This window comes from Alternaria incomplexa (genome assembly GCF_024043165.1).
Source record: "Alternaria incomplexa strain BMP 0042 chromosome Unknown scaffold_5, whole genome shotgun sequence".
Taxonomy (NCBI): Eukaryota; Fungi; Ascomycota; class Dothideomycetes; order Pleosporales; family Pleosporaceae; genus Alternaria; species Alternaria incomplexa.
In genome coordinates, this window is record NW_026249854.1 from 249,682 (window position 1) to 267,074 (window position 17,393).

General features: G+C 54.6%; 5 protein-coding genes across 5 annotated transcripts; 2 read left to right on the forward strand and 3 right to left on the reverse strand.

Moving 5' to 3' along the window:
- Positions 1-1,774: 1,774 nt before the first annotated feature.
- Positions 1,775-3,310, reverse strand: J4E90_003998 (uncharacterized protein; the record flags this gene model as incomplete). The annotated part of the gene is made up of 1 exon (XM_051433564.1): positions 1,775-3,310. The coding sequence occupies one exon, from the start codon at positions 3,308-3,310 to the stop codon at positions 1,775-1,777; it is 1,536 nt and encodes a 511-aa protein (XP_051292082.1).
- Positions 3,311-4,113: 803 nt separating this feature from the next.
- J4E90_003999 (uncharacterized protein) lies at positions 4,114-6,878 on the reverse strand (the record flags this gene model as incomplete). The annotated part of the gene is made up of 5 exons (XM_051433565.1): positions 4,114-4,200; positions 4,249-6,258; positions 6,304-6,378; positions 6,429-6,541; positions 6,674-6,878. 5 exons carry the CDS (start codon positions 6,876-6,878, stop codon positions 4,114-4,116), a joined length of 2,490 nt encoding a protein of 829 aa, XP_051292083.1.
- A 660-nt stretch (positions 6,879-7,538) lies between these two features.
- Positions 7,539-11,552, forward strand: J4E90_004000 (uncharacterized protein; the record flags this gene model as incomplete). Its single annotated transcript, XM_051433566.1, has 4 exons — positions 7,539-8,120; positions 8,166-10,823; positions 10,883-11,260; positions 11,325-11,552. The coding sequence occupies 4 exons, from the start codon at positions 7,539-7,541 to the stop codon at positions 11,550-11,552; spliced, it is 3,846 nt and encodes a 1,281-aa protein (XP_051292084.1).
- Positions 11,553-12,550: 998 nt separating this feature from the next.
- On the reverse strand, positions 12,551-13,682 carry J4E90_004001 (uncharacterized protein; the record flags this gene model as incomplete). The annotated part of the gene is made up of 3 exons (XM_051433567.1): positions 12,551-12,637; positions 12,686-13,406; positions 13,498-13,682. 3 exons carry the CDS (start codon positions 13,680-13,682, stop codon positions 12,551-12,553), a joined length of 993 nt encoding a protein of 330 aa, XP_051292085.1.
- A 344-nt stretch (positions 13,683-14,026) lies between these two features.
- Positions 14,027-17,372, forward strand: J4E90_004002 (uncharacterized protein; the record flags this gene model as incomplete). The annotated part of the gene is made up of 4 exons (XM_051433568.1): positions 14,027-14,108; positions 14,164-14,253; positions 14,302-14,364; positions 14,536-17,372. 4 exons carry the CDS (start codon positions 14,027-14,029, stop codon positions 17,370-17,372), a joined length of 3,072 nt encoding a protein of 1,023 aa, XP_051292086.1.
- Between the last annotated feature and the right edge of the window lie 21 nt (positions 17,373-17,393).

The window sequence follows — 17,393 nt, forward strand, 5'->3', positions numbered from 1 at the left end:
CATGTTTTGTCCATGTAGAGAATCGCACTGGTCTTCGTTGGGCATTTCTTGGTTATATAACCAGTGAACGAAGATGTCTACAGCCACAGTATCGACATCGCTCAAAGTCACTAGCTTGTCGTCTGACTCTTTCCATGAGCCGTTGAAGGCGTTGCGAAAGTATTCCGAGTGGTGTGTGAGCAAAGCTCTGTGCACGTGATAGTGCTGTTTCTGTGGGCCGATTTCGAGAACGACGAATCCTTCTTTTGCAGCTATACTGCGTACTGTCAGTTCAAATTTCTCCCACAGATCAGGGCTGTAGAGAAGTCTACCTGACAAGTGGCGCCTTCCTGGGTTTCTCTGGTTTTGTCTGTGTCGCAAAGTTCGTGTCGATGGAAGCCATACTTGCTTCGTGCCGCAGGGGAGCCACGCGATGAGTATGGCGCTGCTTGTTCAGAAAGTAAAGAGGGAGGAGATTAGACTTGGGCAGGCCTGATCTCGGTGATTGATAGAAAAGTACGCTAGCGCACTTGCGTGAAGGTGAAGGTGAGACCGCTTAAACGAGCAAACGCACGCTTGCCCCACTAGCAATTGCAATAATACTCGTTGAGTGAGATACGATGAATACCGATTACTTTAGTTTTCAAACCCCACAAACTCAAAGCCCCTTCACTGGCTCGCTACTTGAACTCAGAGCTTACAGATCATATCCAGCACCTTCCCCGCCATACCCTTCTGGATGTCGTCTACTACAACGCTTCTGCCCGGAACACTACCGCCCGCCACTTCCCTCGCAACGGATAATGCAGGATTCTCCAGAAACTTATACGTAGTGCACTGCGACATTCTGAGCCTATCAATATATGTCTTGTCTACTAGGCAAACGAAACTTACATGGTAAAGAGGCATACTGCTGGCCACTGAACAGTCACCTTACGTACGGTTGCACCACTGTATATGTCAGGAGTTTCCCAAAGCAGCTGGGAGTCGCTGTCCGCGGGTAGTTGTGACTTACAGAGTTGTAGTGAGCAGCCGGCATTCATAGGGAAGCAATGCGATATTTTCGCACTTATCGTCCGTTGAGCAGATCTGAGCGTGGAGCATTGGCCCAACTCCAGAATCACGTGAAGGCGAAGGGTTTGCTGGGGAGTCGGGGGATGAGGAAGGCGTGGGGACAACAGATACGACTGAGCTGGTAGTTGCCGCTGGGATGGTATGTGTGGTCGCCACTGGGACTCCCGGTGTCGCAATGTTACTTAATGGTGTGAATGTGGAGGCAAGCACAAATGAAGGTAAGGTTGGAGATATATGGCTTGTTGGCGCAGGAGGAGGGAGCGGCTGACCCACCGGTTTCGAGGAAGGAGCAGCCGGCGGTACGACTGGTGTAGTCGCGCTGGGAGGCAGCAATATGGTCATCCATGCAGATTCCGGAGGTAGGCTTCTGGCCGTGATAAAGGGGTGTGCGCTTGTGCTGAGCGCCAGCGATACTGTAAAGAGAGTGTACATGAAGTGCATATTTGCGAATTGCTGTGCTGATATCACGTAGTGGTGGTAGCTAGGTTATATAGACCACGTTTGCACTGTACACAAGTACTGGAATGATGGCGACGTGTACACGGGCTATCTGCAGAAGAATACGTGGAGGGGCCAACGAATATATTTGAGCATCGCAATCTAACACGACCAATGCCAGCGTCTCATACCAAGCCCCATTTTATAGATACTGGAAGCGGTTCTCTAACCGAAGGTTGAGGACACCACATACGGCCTTGCCACATGAAGAGCTCGGACATCATCACCACTCACACTCCACCGTACTGGGCTCGCAATCCCATGTGTGTACCATACCCCAATCCTCCTCATCTTCATCCAGAGTATCCATATACGAGTTCCATGGAGTGTTGTTCTTGATAGCACTCCCACTCCAGTGTTCGTCACCCGAGTCCCATGGGTCCAGACTCTCATTGTCGCTCTGAGATAGAGTGTCGTCATCCGTGTGCTGTTCTTCGAAGCCCTCTAGGCACTCGAGGACCTCGTTCTCCTCCTGACCGTTGGCCACAGCCCAGTTGTCCTCATCCCACTCTTTAAGTTCCTCGGTCTCAACGTTGGTCATCTCCCACATCTGCTTGTAAGGCATGCCGCTAGGGTCCGTAGGCGCGTGGATGAACCACTCTAGCATTTCTTCCTCGCTATCTTCTTCGAGTTCGTATACCGTGGCGTCGTCATCGCTATCTCCGTCATGAGCCCACAGGTGATATCCTTCTGGTTCGTACTCCTCCTCCTCTTCATCTGTGATGCTCTCGCTCATTTCACTAGCCACCTCAGTCATATCGCCCTGGATGACGTTCCACTCGCGTTCTTCAGCCTCTCGGTCTAAGGCCTCGATCTCCTCCATGTAGTGTGCGACGCGCTCAACCATAATCTCGAGATCTACGGCAAGGCACCCATTCTCCGCCCTGCATTCTGCAAGCTCGCCCTCTAATTCGTCGACGCGAGATTGCATGGCACGAATAGTGCCGGCGTTGTTCTTGGCCCAAGATTCGTTCGCGATGCGTAACTGTCTGTTCTCTTCTTCGAGAGCTTTCTTCACGCGCCAGGATTCGTCACACCTCGATATCCATCCTAGATGCAAGCTTCGAATTTGGGATTTCAAGGCATTGCAGTCCCTGGTCAGCTTCTCGATCTGTGTAGATACACGTTTGGCGCTTTCTTCGTTCGACATGATCGTCGCGTGTTGTTCGTCAATCTTATCTTGCGCCTCCTGGCTAAACTTGTTTGCACGCTCCAACTCCTTCATGGTGTTGTGCAGAGAAAGTGTCATGGACTGGAGCTCTTTGGCTTTGAACTGAATCTGGCTCTGTAGTTCATAGCACTCATCTTCCTTGGAGGCATTCTTGCATTTGGACTCCTCGAGCGCGTGGGTGAGGTACACCATTACGCCTTCTGCACGGTCGCGTTCGCGGCGCGCTTGGGACAGCTCCCTACCGAGTCCATCGCGGAATTCGAGGTGGGCGACGACTTCCTTTTCGCTCTGTTTGAGCGCAATTTCGGTGTTGGCGAGAATAGATTTGGTATCGACGAGGCAGAGGTCAGTAGGCTTGGTTTGGGAGGCGTGGAGTTCGTCTTTGACTTCAGACAGCTCGGCTCGAGCAGCCTTGATTACTTGCTCCTGAATCTTGGCTCGACAGATCGCTTCGTTGAATTTCTGTTCGTTGTAGACCATGCCGATAAGAGCAGCGAGGAGAACCATTCCGGCTGCAGTGGGCCATGCCAAAGAGATCATTGTGGTCGCCAACGGAGCGACCAACTTGATCATAGGCATGGGGAACATTGTGGTCGCCAGATGGAAATGTAAGATACACTCTCTGTTATGCTGTGAGTGGTTGTGGTAATTTGTGTTCGTCGTGAAAATTAGGTATCTTGGAGAGAAAGGTTGTGAAGTGAATCAGCAGTGGTGCAGCGTACTACATAGTTTTGTACTTGAGTGGGAATTTCCTTGCCCAGATGCGCGCATTTTGGTATCCATGGTTCAGATGATCATAAGGCTGCTGCGGACATATATCGTGGGTGCGCAGTCACCTCAGTCCGTGGGACGTATGGGCACTCCCATCGTAATCCTGTGACGGTTATAGGCAAACCATGGCATCTATAGTGGAGACCCAAATAGAAAGTGGATTTTAGAAATAGCCAATTTGGTCCACGTGTAGTGAATATCAAAACGGCCGTTGGAACATCGTAGAATAAGATACTCGTAGGCTTAAGCATATGCATTGACTGGTACCATGTACCCGCGCAGGACGACACTGGATGCTGGGTCGCAGAATCAACGAGTGCTCACTCTTGATGATCTCGTTTAGCGTATGACCAATACTGGAGCCATGGTAATCGCTTTTGAAATTTTGATATGTACAAGAAGATGCTGGTTGACCCAGTGAATCTTTATCGGTGTAGGTCCTATCAATGTAATTCGTTTGGAAATGCGACTGGAGTGGTAGGGCTGTATGCCGCAACTTTTGTACCAGGATTTCGTCCTGCGACTACTGAGCCAGTCGGGTGCGTGACAATGCAACAACAAAATCGCCGACGCGAGCTGACTCCAAATCGCTCAGGTTAAATGCATGGCAACAAGCAAGCCTACTCGTTCAACTCAACATAGTTGGCGGGGAAGAGACCCGATTGGCCATTGTAGCTACCGAGCCACCAGTCTTCGTCGGGGAATTGCTGCAAGAGTATTAGCATCGGTTTTAGCAGTGGTGCAGGTAGTCTTACAAGTTCAGTTACTGTGGCCCCTTCGGGGAAGCTCAGTTCGTTGTCCTCAGCTGCTTCGTAATCGTACAGAGCGGTGGCTGTAGGGCCAGCAGACTGTGATGGTGCCGCAGCAGGTTCGGGCTCTTGCGGCGCCGAGGGGTGTGCGGGCAGTGCTGGTGCAGCGGCGGCATCGTCGCCCTCGACCAGCTCAACATAGTTGGCCGGGAAGAGACCACGCTCGCCCTGAGAGTTTGTGCCCATCCACCAGTCGTCGTCTACCATGTCGATGTCTGTGACATACTCGCCTTCACGGAGCTCGACTTCGTTGTCCTCCGCCTTTTCGTAGTCATATTGGATGACTGCGCGCTTGCCGGAGCCACCGGCACCGGCATCGTCATCGTCATGAGAAGCGACCGCTGCGCCGACGGCAGCACCGCCTACTGCGGCAGCACCAAAAGTGGCAGCAGCAACGGCAGCGCCAGCTCCACGAGCAGGGTCCTTGGCCTCGACTTGTGGCTCCGGAGACATGTCACGATTTTGCCTGGCTGCTTGATCAAGTGATCGCGCGGGCATAGGCGGTGCGTGTTCCTCGGCAGGAGACATCTCCTCTGGTTCGCGCCCACGAGCAACGGGCATGGCAATACGAACAGGAGAGCCGGAAGGCTCGGGAGACGGGCTGCGAGGTGGTTGAGGTGGTGGAGATGGCATACGCTGGTGTTGAGTGGCAGGCACATCCTCTTCGTCTGATTCCGGCTCTTTGGGTCGGGTAGGCAGGCCTGGCATCGGAACGCCCCTCGGGCCAGCATTGGGCTTGCTCGAGGTATCGAGAGGCGGTGGACTGGAAGCTTGCGGCTCTGGTACAGGGCGTGAAGTTGGCGCTCCCATAGGGGCGGCACCTGTGAAGCGGTCCTTGAGCGAGCTTACGCCACCAGCTGCAGGAGAGGCTGGCTCTTCTTGTTGAGGTGCCCCACCCGTGCGTTGTTCGCTGAGGTTGCTAGTCGCAGACTGACCTGTTCGGGTAGTCTGCACTGGAGCCCATGATTTGCCGGAGTAGCCACTTTGCCAGCCACCACCTCCACTCTGTTGGCTTTGGAGGGGAGTTGGGCGGCTTCCAGCATCGGCAGTAGAAGAAGGAACGGCTTCTCCACGGGCCGCCTTCTTCTCCGCCCAGATCTGAGCAGGAGTCTTTCCTCCTTGGTCAGCAAACGTCTTGCTCGCGGCGCCGACGATTGGTGCCGGAGGAGCGGGCTTTGCACCAAAACCTCCTGGAGTAGGAGCTTTGGTGCCGGTGAATGTGCTCGCACCAGCGAACTTGTTGGCAACCTTGGGCTTCGGCAAGCTGGTAAGGCGCTCGGGCTGCGCGCTGAAAGCTGCTGATCTCTCTGCGAGAGACTTGGGCTTCTCTTCCTCTTCTTCGTTGTTCGACGCTCCCGTTGGGGCTGGGGACATGCCAGAGGATGGGGGACCGGCTTGGGCTTTTGCGCGGATAGCCGCGATATCGACCTTTCCGACGGGCTCGTACGCGCCTTTGACAACAGTGGGCCGGTCGTCTTTGGCATCGCGCGCTTGGGCTCGGATGGCTGCAATGTCGACTTTGCCAACTGGCTGGTATGCGCCCCTGACGACTTCAGGGCGGTCGTTCTGCGAGCCCGAGGGCTGGGAACCGGTGGATTCGTCTTTTCTCGCGGTGAGTTCGGCCATGTTGACCTTGGTGGGAGTGTAAGCAGTTCCGACCTTCTCCAGCTGGGATCTGGAGACCTGCGGGGCGTCAGCACCCCAGCCATCCGCATCTTCATCGCCCTTTGGCGCAGGTGCACGCGAGCGGCCGAGAGGGTTGAAGCCAGCGCCTCCGCCGCCTATCGAGGTAGGTGTAAAGACGGGCTTCTTCGCGGCAACGGGAGGAGGGCCGCGCGGGGCAGGGACATCGGCACCGCCGCCGTACTTGGCGCCTGATGCGTCTGCAACTTTCTGGACGATTTTCTCTGGGCTGAGGTCGTCCTCGGAACGGGCAGTGACTTGGACGTGGTATCCCTATGGAAATTAGCTTGTGCGTAGAGGGGCCGTGGGAGCACGCACATGTAGCAGCTTGGAGACAACCGTGAGATGGCTGCCAAAGTAGCCCTTGGTCCGCTCTGGAACACCTGCGCCGCACTGCGTGTGAATTAGCATTGTATCCCTGGCAGCTGCGGCGGAGAGCTTACCCATGCTATCAGGACGTTCTTGGGCAGCGATGTGTTGGGGTCCTTGACTTTGACGAATGCAAACTGGATGCGGCCGTCTGAGAACTCGTCTATCAGGTCGAGCAGCTCGCCCTCTGCAGGATGTTAGCACTGTGCTGCGCTTCGTGATGTGCCGAGACCCGAGCTTGGGCAGCCACCTTGCCATAGCCCAAGCTCTCGAGTGCGAAATGATGGCCATTGGAAGTGTGCCGCGCTGTTCCACGTACCTCCGGTGCTCTGCACTTTCAGCACGCTCTCTTTTCCGCCGTCCTGCTGGAATGCGCTGACAAGCGGGGCAGCGACTGTGAAGACAGCCCATTGGCCGTATGTGGGCGAGCTGGCCTGGGGACCAGAGGGCGCCGGGGCATTGACGACATTCTGGTAGCTGCGGGTGATGTTGGGGCCGTTGCTGGAGGTGTTGAGCGTGGCCATGGTGGGCGGGCGTGGAGGGGAAGCTGTCGTGGAAGACGAAGCTTGGGGGAGTGGTGGAGAAGAGGAGGTGGAGGAAAAGCAGCACTCGGAATTGACAGCTAGCACGATGCGTGGTGGGACAGGCAGCGTACGCGTATCCCGTATGTGTGTCTGTGTAATTGGGCGTGAATTAACCTAGTCGGGTCGGGCAGGTCAGCACAGGCGGGCCACAAGTTCGGTGTGCAGAGCTGGCAGCTATGTCATGCTTGGCCCGCGCCCTCGAGCGGCTGGCGCTGGCGCTGGTGGCAGGCAAGCGGTGCCGACGGCGCGCCCAACGACCTTCAAGGAGACCCTCGTCCGCTTCACCGTGACGATTCGACATAGCTCCTCGCACTGCCTGTCTGCGCTGCATGCCAAAGCAGCTTTCTGCATCCTTCAAACCGCCGCCTAGACCCCAGGCTCCATCCTTCTAGCCCTCTAGCCCTCTTCACACCTCCACTCTGCCACGACAAACACTAGCATCGCCAACACACGCAGCGCACCGCCTTTTCCGCGCTCCATCTCATCGCGCGCTGCTCCATCGCATCGTCATCCATCGCATGTCGCTGTCTCTGTGTCTCTAGCCTGCGCATGCCGACAATGAGTCTGTTGTGAACGCTGCCCCAGCACGGCTGCGCCGCCATGGAGGACCGCGAATCAAGCCCAGCGTCGTCGGTCGACTTCTACGGCTCTGATGCGAATCCTCCCCAGGCGACGCCTGCGCAGAGCGACGCGCCTGCCGCAAAGCGCAAGGCAGAGGATGCGCCCCATGAGCGTGAAAAGAAGCGCAAGCTCAGCAGCGCGAAGCCGCTCGTGAAGCTACCACCCGAGTTGTGGCAGCATGTTTTCTCTTTTTGTTCGCTTGCAGATCTCGGTCGATTGATCCAGGTCAATCGATCTTTCCTATCCTATCTCACAGACGTGCGCAGTTTGTCGACTTCAAAGTCGCATCCTGGCCGTCTGCATCTCCTAAAGTCCGAGTCGTTGTGGGCCTCTGCCCGCAACGCAATGTGTACCAAGCCCCCGAAGCCGCTCCCTGGCTTCAGCGAGCTGCGCATGTGGCAGCTGGCTTGGTCCAGGAGATGTCAGTTCTGCAACAAGCTTGATTCTCTGACTCCAGGCGAGCGCATATGGCAAAAGGGCCCCGGCAAAGAAGGTGTCCGCGTCATTTGGCCCTTCGCCATCAGAGCCTGCGGGCCGTGCCTGCTCAAACAATGCCAGACCGTGAGTTGCACCTTCCGCTTCCTGGGTCGCGACTGACATGTATAGGACGCGAGCCTTCTCTTCTCGGCTGCCTCCGCCCTGCGGCCCGCCCTCCCGTTCGCCCTCCTCACCAGCGACCAGCACTACATTCCGGCATACACCCTGCAATCTGCGAATACACCCGCCGACATCGACATTGCCAAGTTCTACTACAAGAAGCATGTCGAGGAAATCACGCAGGAGATGAACGAGGCCATCAGCCGTGGCCCTGCAGCAGCTGAGGAGTGGTCCAAAGGACTCGATGCTCGCGGAAAAGAACGCATGAAAGTCGCCGAGAACTGGGAACGCTGGGAGGTCAAGAACCTGTGGCTGGAGGAGCACGAGCGTGCGAAGCGCGCTCCATCTGCAGCTCCCTCGCATGCCGCCACGTCACACAAGGACCCGTCCAAATCACCCCCTCGTCGAACTCCCTCTCCCATAATTCATGCTCCGGTTCCAGCGAGTAAGTATACCTCTGCTGTCTCATTTGCTGCCACACATGGCGATGCCTCTCGATATGTCAACAACACCTCTCCAGTCCCCTCCCTAACAGGTGTAGCACCATCGTCGCAGCATGCGCAAGCGCGACCGCCTACTGTTCCACCACAGGCTTTCACCCCTTCTGGCCAGAGAAACCTACACGATGCAAACGAGGCCAAGGCGACCCGGAAAACCGACATAGAACGCCGATGTCAGCAAATGGACCCTCCTATCGCTCCCAACGTCTTGCGCCACATGGACTCGTTCAAAGCGGCTATCCAGATTTCACAGCCAATGAACGACTATGCATGGAGTGTGCTCCAACCCCGCTTGATCGCTCAGCTCCCTGCTGCCCAACAAGCAGAAGCCGACCACGTGGCTCGGGCTGCTTCGTTTCCCACAAAAGCTGCCGACCGCCGCCACACGGACGCCAATTCCAAGGAGGCCAGGGAAGTCATGGACCGAGAGTGGGAAGAGTCGCAACGACCCATCCGCGACAGACTCGAAGCCATCGCCGACGACTTCATTAATCAGAGCTGGGACCATGGCAGCGCCGTCACTTACGACAACAGCCCAAAGTTTGCGGCCGACCTCCTTGCTCACGTGCGCCGCACATACTATGCCGAGGAACCCGAACAGGACTCTGATCATCCCGGGCAACATACGCAGCCTTCTACTGACAATATAACTACTAGGCCCAGGCTCGTCCTGGATAACATGAAATGGGTGTACGACAACAAGATCAAGCCTTTGACAGAACCATTCCGGAAGGACATCTTCCTGTGCCATGGCGGCGGATGCGAATACAACAACAAGTACTATGGTTTCGAGGGCGTCACGCAGCACTACGGAGCCAAACATACTGCTGCCTTCAGTTCAGGAAACGTGGTTGTTGCATGGAGAGAAGCCGAGTGGCCGGAGGAGACTCCCTTCCACCCAGATCCTCTCTCTGTGAAGCAACCTCAACATGGTCATCATCCCTCTTCTAGTACGAACGGGTTCGGTGGCTATTTTGGCGGATACTCACGCGCAGGGACATCAACACCTCACATGCCAACTCACCATCCACAGGCGAGCCCTGGTCCTTACAACTATGGAGGCCAGTACAATGGACCATTCGCTCCACCACAGGTTCCTTCTGGCTTCGAATACCCCCAGCCATATGCGACACCAGTGGATATGTATGCACATCAAGCAATGGGTCCTCCAGGTTATGGTGCTCATGCGGCCCAAAACCCTTACCTGACTTCTCCAGCGATGATCAACAATGCCATAGCTCCACCACCACCCAACATGCCACCACCTAGCCAAGGAATTCCTGAGATCGCTCCTAGCGGTACAGAAGATACTGGCCAGAGTACTAGCTCGTTTGACAAGCAAGTAAGTACCGTCATCGACATGACCCAAGACATCTGGAAACGCACCTCGGGGATCAAAGACATGCCGAATAGCCTCCGGATCTATGTTCTGCTGCATCGCGTCATCTCCAAGTTTCATGTAGAGTTCAATCATGAACCGAACCTGAACCACTTCATTGATGCTCTGTCTAATCATGAGATGCCAAAGGCTTTGAAGAATGCACCAGGTCTCTCATGCAAAGCTTGTCAGACGGGCGCTTCGCATAACTTGGGAGGTTCCTATTACTCCAAGTCGGAGGAAAGAACAACCTATACTGTCCTCGGCCTGTTATCGCACTTCAGGAGCCAGCATCTGCCTTTTCAGCAACCAATGCCTGGCCACGGAATGCCTATTGCCCCTCTGGACTGGAAGGAACACATGATCGAGCTTCCAAGCGAACGGTTCATTTCTGGTCTCATACACGCCCCAGGCATGGATGACGAGAAGCTGCTAATGATAGCGACCGTCTTTCCCAGCTTGTTTCCTATGCCACTGCCTAAGATCGGCGTGATTGATAGCCATGGATTAGCTTCTCCAGCCTCGTCAGGACCGAAGGATTCAGACAAAACGACTGGTGCAGCCGATGTTGCTGGTGAGGGAATAGCACGCCCCAACTCTGTTATGAAAGTAGCAGAAGCAAATTCGGCGCTACCACCTAAACCGCTGGAGGCTGGTTATGAGCCTGTTCGACCAAGCCTTGCCGGCGAATCGAATGAGGCGTCGGGCTCCATGAACAGGAAACGTTCATATCGAGAAAGCTCCCCCGCAGAGCGTAGGCAGCACCATTATGCTGAGCCGCGATACTATGTACGTGATCTACAAAACTCCGCAGAAACATTAGTGAAACTAACATCTTTGTCTGCCAGCTGCCGAGGGATCACCTTGATGACGGCTATCACCGCCCCCGGGAGTATGTGGAGTACGCCCCCAGCCCAAGGATCATCCATGCAGGTCCTACATATGAGGATTACACCGGCCGCCGAACAGCGTTCCGCGAGCAAGAGCGATTCTATGGACCACCCGAGGACGTGGTCTACGCACATCCGCGGGAAGGAAGCCACGGCAATCGGGAATACAGTGCCTATCCCCGCCAGGCTCGATACTATGAAGAAGATGATCATCGGCCCGAATACCGGTTCATGAACGAGCGTCAGTCAAGGGATGCCAGTCCACCTCAGGGGCAATCTGCAGCAGATCGGTTCCTGGCAGAGAACGAACCCCCACAACCACAGCCACAGTCCGAAGTAGACGCGGCTGCACCAACGCAGGAAAACGGGGATGGGCCTCGTTACACGCCTCCGCCTCCAGAAGCTCCTGCACCAGCAGATGCAACAGCACCTGTTCGCCCACTTGCGCCCCCACATCCTCGAGCTCCTTCCACTGTTTCCAACAACTCCCGATATGACGACTATCAACCTAACGGGTATCGGATGCCAATGTCTGGACCAAGCGGTCCGCCACGAAGGGCTGGACCTCAACGCCGAAGAGATCGGCCTAACGATAACCGGGGACCGTCTCGATATCAGCGATACATGAGTGTTGCGCGGGAAGATCCCTATGGACGTGGTTCCAGCATGAGCCGATCGCAAAGCCGGAGATATGAAGAACAAAAGCGTCGCATCGATCAACAAGAAACACCGCAGCCCAATGCTGAGCCTGACTACGAGCCTGCGTATTCTCGGGAGCACAGCCTTGATCAGTCTGTACAAGATGAAGGATTCTATCCACCTGCCCGCCGTCATCCCCGCGGGTACGTCTCTGTGCAAGACCGTCTGCATCCACATGCACACGGGTACTCACCGCCACGATATCGTTACGATGAACCACGCGGTCCACAACCAGTCTATGTTGACGAGTACGGGCATCCCATGCATGACTACGAGGTCATTCGTGTACGTGGTGACACCAGGTATCGGGCCCCGTATATGCCACATCAGCCTCACCGATATGAACATGACTCATATGGATATGTCCCAGTCCAATACGAGAGACCCGCACCACAGAGATACAATAGTCGCCCTGACGACTATATGTACTACGAAGAAAGGGAGAGACCCTTACCTAGGCGAGCGGCGCCGGAGGCAGAGAGTGATGTATACGAGCCGCCGCAACCAGAAATCAAGGTGGAGAGCGTGCCTGTGCCCATGCCGCCGGAGGCGTCTTGATTTCACATTTAGCGTGGCGTTCAATCATGTAACGAATTTCGCACCTTGTTTATACCTTTACTTTTCTACATTTGGGTTTCTCCTGGCTGGGTCATACGGACTTAATGGGTTAATCCTACCTATCACGATCAAATGGTTGGTACTATTCAGTCACAAATTCTTGTGCAATCTCTTGCCCGACTTTAATATGATGGTTTTACTTCTACGAGATTGTGTGCTCTGGGTGACAGTCAAGTCAATTTCATGATGCGTGACGTCGACCAGACACAGGCTCAGCTTTCGAAAAGCTGGATGACGAGCGAGTTATGGCACGTGTGCCTTCTATAGGGTATCAAAATGAGGACACGATGCAGAATGATGAACGCAGGTCTATGCGGTTGACTGAATCACTGGCTCAACCGAGGACTTTTCATCCACACCCTGAGCAGCAGCATCAATCTTGTTTTGAGCGAGGCGCTGGAATACTGTCAGTGTAGTCCCGTAGCTAGACGCATAATGACGTACCAACAGATTCCTCAAGAGCACCGCAATAGTGACTTTGCCGATGGCAGGAACGTAGATGGAGGCTTTCTCCTTGACCTCGGGCGTGAAGTTCCTCTCACTGGAAAAGTTGATGCATGCGGCTCCGTCCCTCATCAACTCGAGTGGCACCTTGTACTTGTCTCCAGGTACACCGCTGATGACTACATCGCTAAGTGGGAGGCAGTCGTTGAGGGTCCAGCCAGGCTTCTCCACTACCTCGTGTCTTCGCTTTCGTAGACCAACGCCTCGTGTGAATTCCTGCACATCGCTGATATCCACGCTGTAGACATGGGCACCGTCGTTGGCAAGTAGTGCTGCAAGCGGTCTGCCTACCACTTCGCTTCTGTTGATGACGGTAATGGTGCGTCCGTGCAGTCTGTTACCGTATGGCAGGATGGTGTTGTAGATTCTCAGGTACTCTAGGATCTTGATCACGGCCAGGGGTGTGCAAGGCAAGATGCTCTTCTTGGTGTTGGCAGGGTCAAGGAAGCGAATGTTTTGGTACATGTTGAAAATGTAACGATGCGACAGTCCTTCCACGTCCTTGTCGATGGAGACAATCTGCTGGAGATATTGGTCCTGGCGGTTACCGAAGATGGGGTAGTAGACAATGATGCCGTCCACGGCAGCGTCGTTGTTCGCTTCGATGAGGCGGTCCTCAAGGAGCTCGCGGTCGACTTCGCGCAGGTCAAATGCGAAGCCACTACAATGAGGTTAGTAGGCGGCTTTCACCCGACTTCCAGCCAAAGCCTCAGCCAAAGAAGAACTGAGTATCGACTAGTGGACGCGCTCACTTTTCAACACAAGTTTTGCCTGTCCATTCTGCGTATACCCTGGCGGCAGGATCTGCGCTGGAGAGGAAGCCAACGAGTAGCGGCTTGCGCGGAATCTTACTTAGACCATCGCGCACTTCGTCCAAAAGACCCTTGGCGATGTTGTTCGCAAGGATGACTTTGCAGTTAGGTTTATCGTCGGCCATGGCGGGGTAACTTTGCTGTTCTGGGGATGATGAGCAGCGGAATAGTCGACGATTGGAATAGTAGATCCAAGATATGAGTCGGTCCAGAGAAGACGATTTATTTCACAGCACGGGGCCACAGGGACCAGTCAAGCCTCTCCCATCGGATCAATTAATCACACTTTCCTCACTGCCGACACTTCCCATTAACTTTTTTTGCGCGACCCGCCCCACCATTCCGATACCGGCCAATCAGCAGCACCGCAACTCCGTAACGTCATTGCCGCGACTGTGCAACTTTCTGAATCGCGTGCTTCGAGGCATACGGCAACACATTGCAATATACCGCACCCGCGACGATCAATATGTCAGATGCTCAGCAGTACCTGCTGGACTTTGATAGAAACAAAAAAGAAGCCACGGCGACTGCTCAGCGGAGCGCGACGCGTATGTACGAGGTTCCGGCGGGGCATCTGGCGGGATGAGGGCTGACTGTGGACAGGACTGAAGAATGGCGAATTGAAGCTTATCAGTCTGGTCACTGACCTTGGGGAATACTTGAACAGTGAAGATGGAGCCACACGGTCGAAGAGTACGTATCGTTCTGGAATCTAGGAGGAGCTGGGCTAATTCATCGTAGCAATGTCGTACCTTGCGGAGGTACTCGCAGCCGTCCCACAGAAGGTTCTTTCCCTCCAACAACGTACGTTATCCCGCGACCGCTCAGCCCATACTACATTGTTCCCCGTACGCATCCATCGCATATCGCAGACCAAAACGATCGTTGGCACTGGGGCGGAGCATTAGCTATGGATTACATTCCCAGGGCGAGAGCATCGTGTCATGAGATAAACCGGGCTAACGGGAAGCTTAGGGAATCTGCTCTGCGACTTCACCCTTTCCCGAACCGAAGACAACGAAGGCCTCGGGTCATGCGCAAAGGCACTCCTGGCGCTGGAAGAGCTAGGGAAGTGGGACGACCAGCGGGTAGTCAGCATCGTGGAGGCACTCCTCAATAACACACATCCGCTACGGCAATACAAGCAGCAGAGCGAACGTTACCCCGTCCTGCGTCTGATCGATACGCTTATGGCAAAATACCGCGACGCCCTCCGAGCCCACCACGATGCGACACCAGACTTCTTGGGACGCTTCATATCATATTTTGACGGGGAGAAGGATCCTCGGAACTTGATGGTCGTCTTCTCGATACTCAGGGTTCCGATGACGGAGTGGAACATTGGCGGAGATGCACAGGACCTGTTTGACGCAGTCTTCAACTACTTCCCAATTACCTTCAGGCCGCCACCTGATGATCCGTATGGCATCACGGCTCAGGACCTGAAGGATCGCTTGCGAGATTGCATTTCGTCCACGGCCGACTTTGCGCCATATGCGTTCCCTGCGCTTCTGGACAAGCTCGATTCCACATCGATGAACACCAAGCGAGACGTTCTATCAACGATTACAGCCTCCGTGACTGAGTACGGACCGAGAACAGTATCTTTATACGCGGTTACGCTATGGGACGCACTGAAGTTTGAAGTCTTGAATGTACAAGAGGAAGACCTGGCGAAGGAAGCGCTTGCAGGTCTGGCAGCAATTGCACGGACACTATCGAAGGGTACCCCAGGATCACTCAATGCGTATCTCAAACCTGTTATCAAGGAGTGCAACGAACACCTCGAAGATGCGCCCACGAAGCAATCCCAAGCTTCCGCAAGGTTTCTCGAAAGCATCGCCAATGTGTCTCCCGAAGTCACTAGCCTCGTACTGGAGGGTGTGCTACCGAATCTTTTCCTACTATTCCAGACAGCTGACACCATGGCAAAGCGCCGAGGCTTACTGGAAGTTCTCGTACAGCTAGTAAAAGCCAACATCGACGTCTATGGTGACTGGAGAAAGATGGGCCCTGGTGGGGAAGAAGTCAGCAATAACGCGCTCGCTCAATTCCGAGACCAAGCGCTAGAAGTCATGTTGAACGGTCTCGAGACAGCCCCAGCCAAAGAAGTGTCATTCAGACTAGTCTGTCTTGATGGACTTATCCAGCTATCGAAAGCGCGAGGACTACTCAGCGACGACGATATCGGCAGAATCATTCAGCTTCTGCATTCCATCGTCATCCACGAGGAATCACATGGAAAGGACGAGGTTAAGGAAGCAGCCATCAACGGTATCGTTGAGATTGCCCACCAGAAGCCACAGGTCGTAGTCGAGAAAGCATTTCCGGCTTTCCTTGCGCAACTACCAGACACCGACGCGGACGGGTCGAAAAGCTACTCGACTGTTCTCGAAGCTTTCGCCAAGCTGGCCAGCGAGGAGCAGGTATTTGACACGGTCATACTGCGACTCAAGAACAAGTTCAGCGCCGCAGTCCAACAGGGTGCCTCTTCAACATACATTGTCGCGCTACTTTCCGCGATGTTGTACGCCCTCAAGAAGGGCGAGACAAAGCTGTCGCAAGGCTCAGACAGCTCTAATTACTACAAGGACATTGCGTTGCCACTCATCGAACGCGCATCGAGTTCTGATGAAACACACCCAGCGGCTTTTGACGATGAGACCACACTCGACCTTGTCGGCCGCATATGCAACTTGATCATCAGGTACCTGCCTACCGAACAGCAGAATAACGTTGCTGCGGAGCTGTACACCTTATTCCGCGGCAAGCCACAAACTGAACTTCCACCTTTTAGTCTGAACGCCAGTGTGGAAGCGAACAAGACGATGATCGTCTCTACACACCTCCTCGCTTCCCTCCGCAGGGACGCGACGCTGCCTTGCGAATTACAACTGTTGATCTCTTCCCTAGCAAACTACGCCCAGCAATCCTCATTATCCCTACCAGTCCGATCAGCATCCCTTCGGCAGATGTCTCTCATCATCAACAAGTACTATACCAGCGCTGCACTTAAGACATGCATGGACCCTCTCGTCGCGGACTTTGATCTTCTCAACCCGGAGAAGCTTGATCCGCCACGGATACGCATCATCTTCGCGTGCCTCAAGGGCATTGTATTGCGGAGCAGCCCTGCGCTGAACACATTGTATCCGACGCTCTTGTCCTTGCTATCACATCCGAAGTATGGCAGTATCGTCGCGCAAGGTTTCACAACACTTCTGCAACCCGACGACCTTCTCACCAAGGAAAACCACTGCCAGATCCTCGGTCTACATAAGCATAAGAGCTTTGCGTTACTGGTACCGAACATCACAAAATCGTTCCGAGAAGCGGATGCCCAGACGAAGCCCAATTATCTCATCGCACTGAGCGGAGCACTGAGATGGATGCCATTTGAGATAGTAGTCGAGGAAGTTGGACAGCTCGTTACCCTGCTTCTCCAATCTTTGGACCTCAAGGGCGTGGACGTTGTCAAGGAGGCTGCAATCGGCACTCTCACTTCAACTCTCACGGAGAAGCCGGAAGTGCTCGAGGAGCATGCTGGTGCACTCATCTCTCGTCTCCTGAACAACGCTACCGTTACGAAGGAAAACAAGGCTACACCACCACCGCCAGCAGTGAGGGTAGCAGCTTTGAAATGTCTGCACCTGGCTGCAGAGAAGTTCAAGGAAGAAAGAATACTAGGCTACCGGAGAGAGGTGGTTAGGAGACTTATTGCTGCTCTGGATGATGGGAAGAGAGATGTCAGAAGTGCGGCTGTGAAATGTCGGGCGAAGTGGTTACTGGCTGATGAACCGGACGATGATTAGACAGTAGACAGGGCATTATTA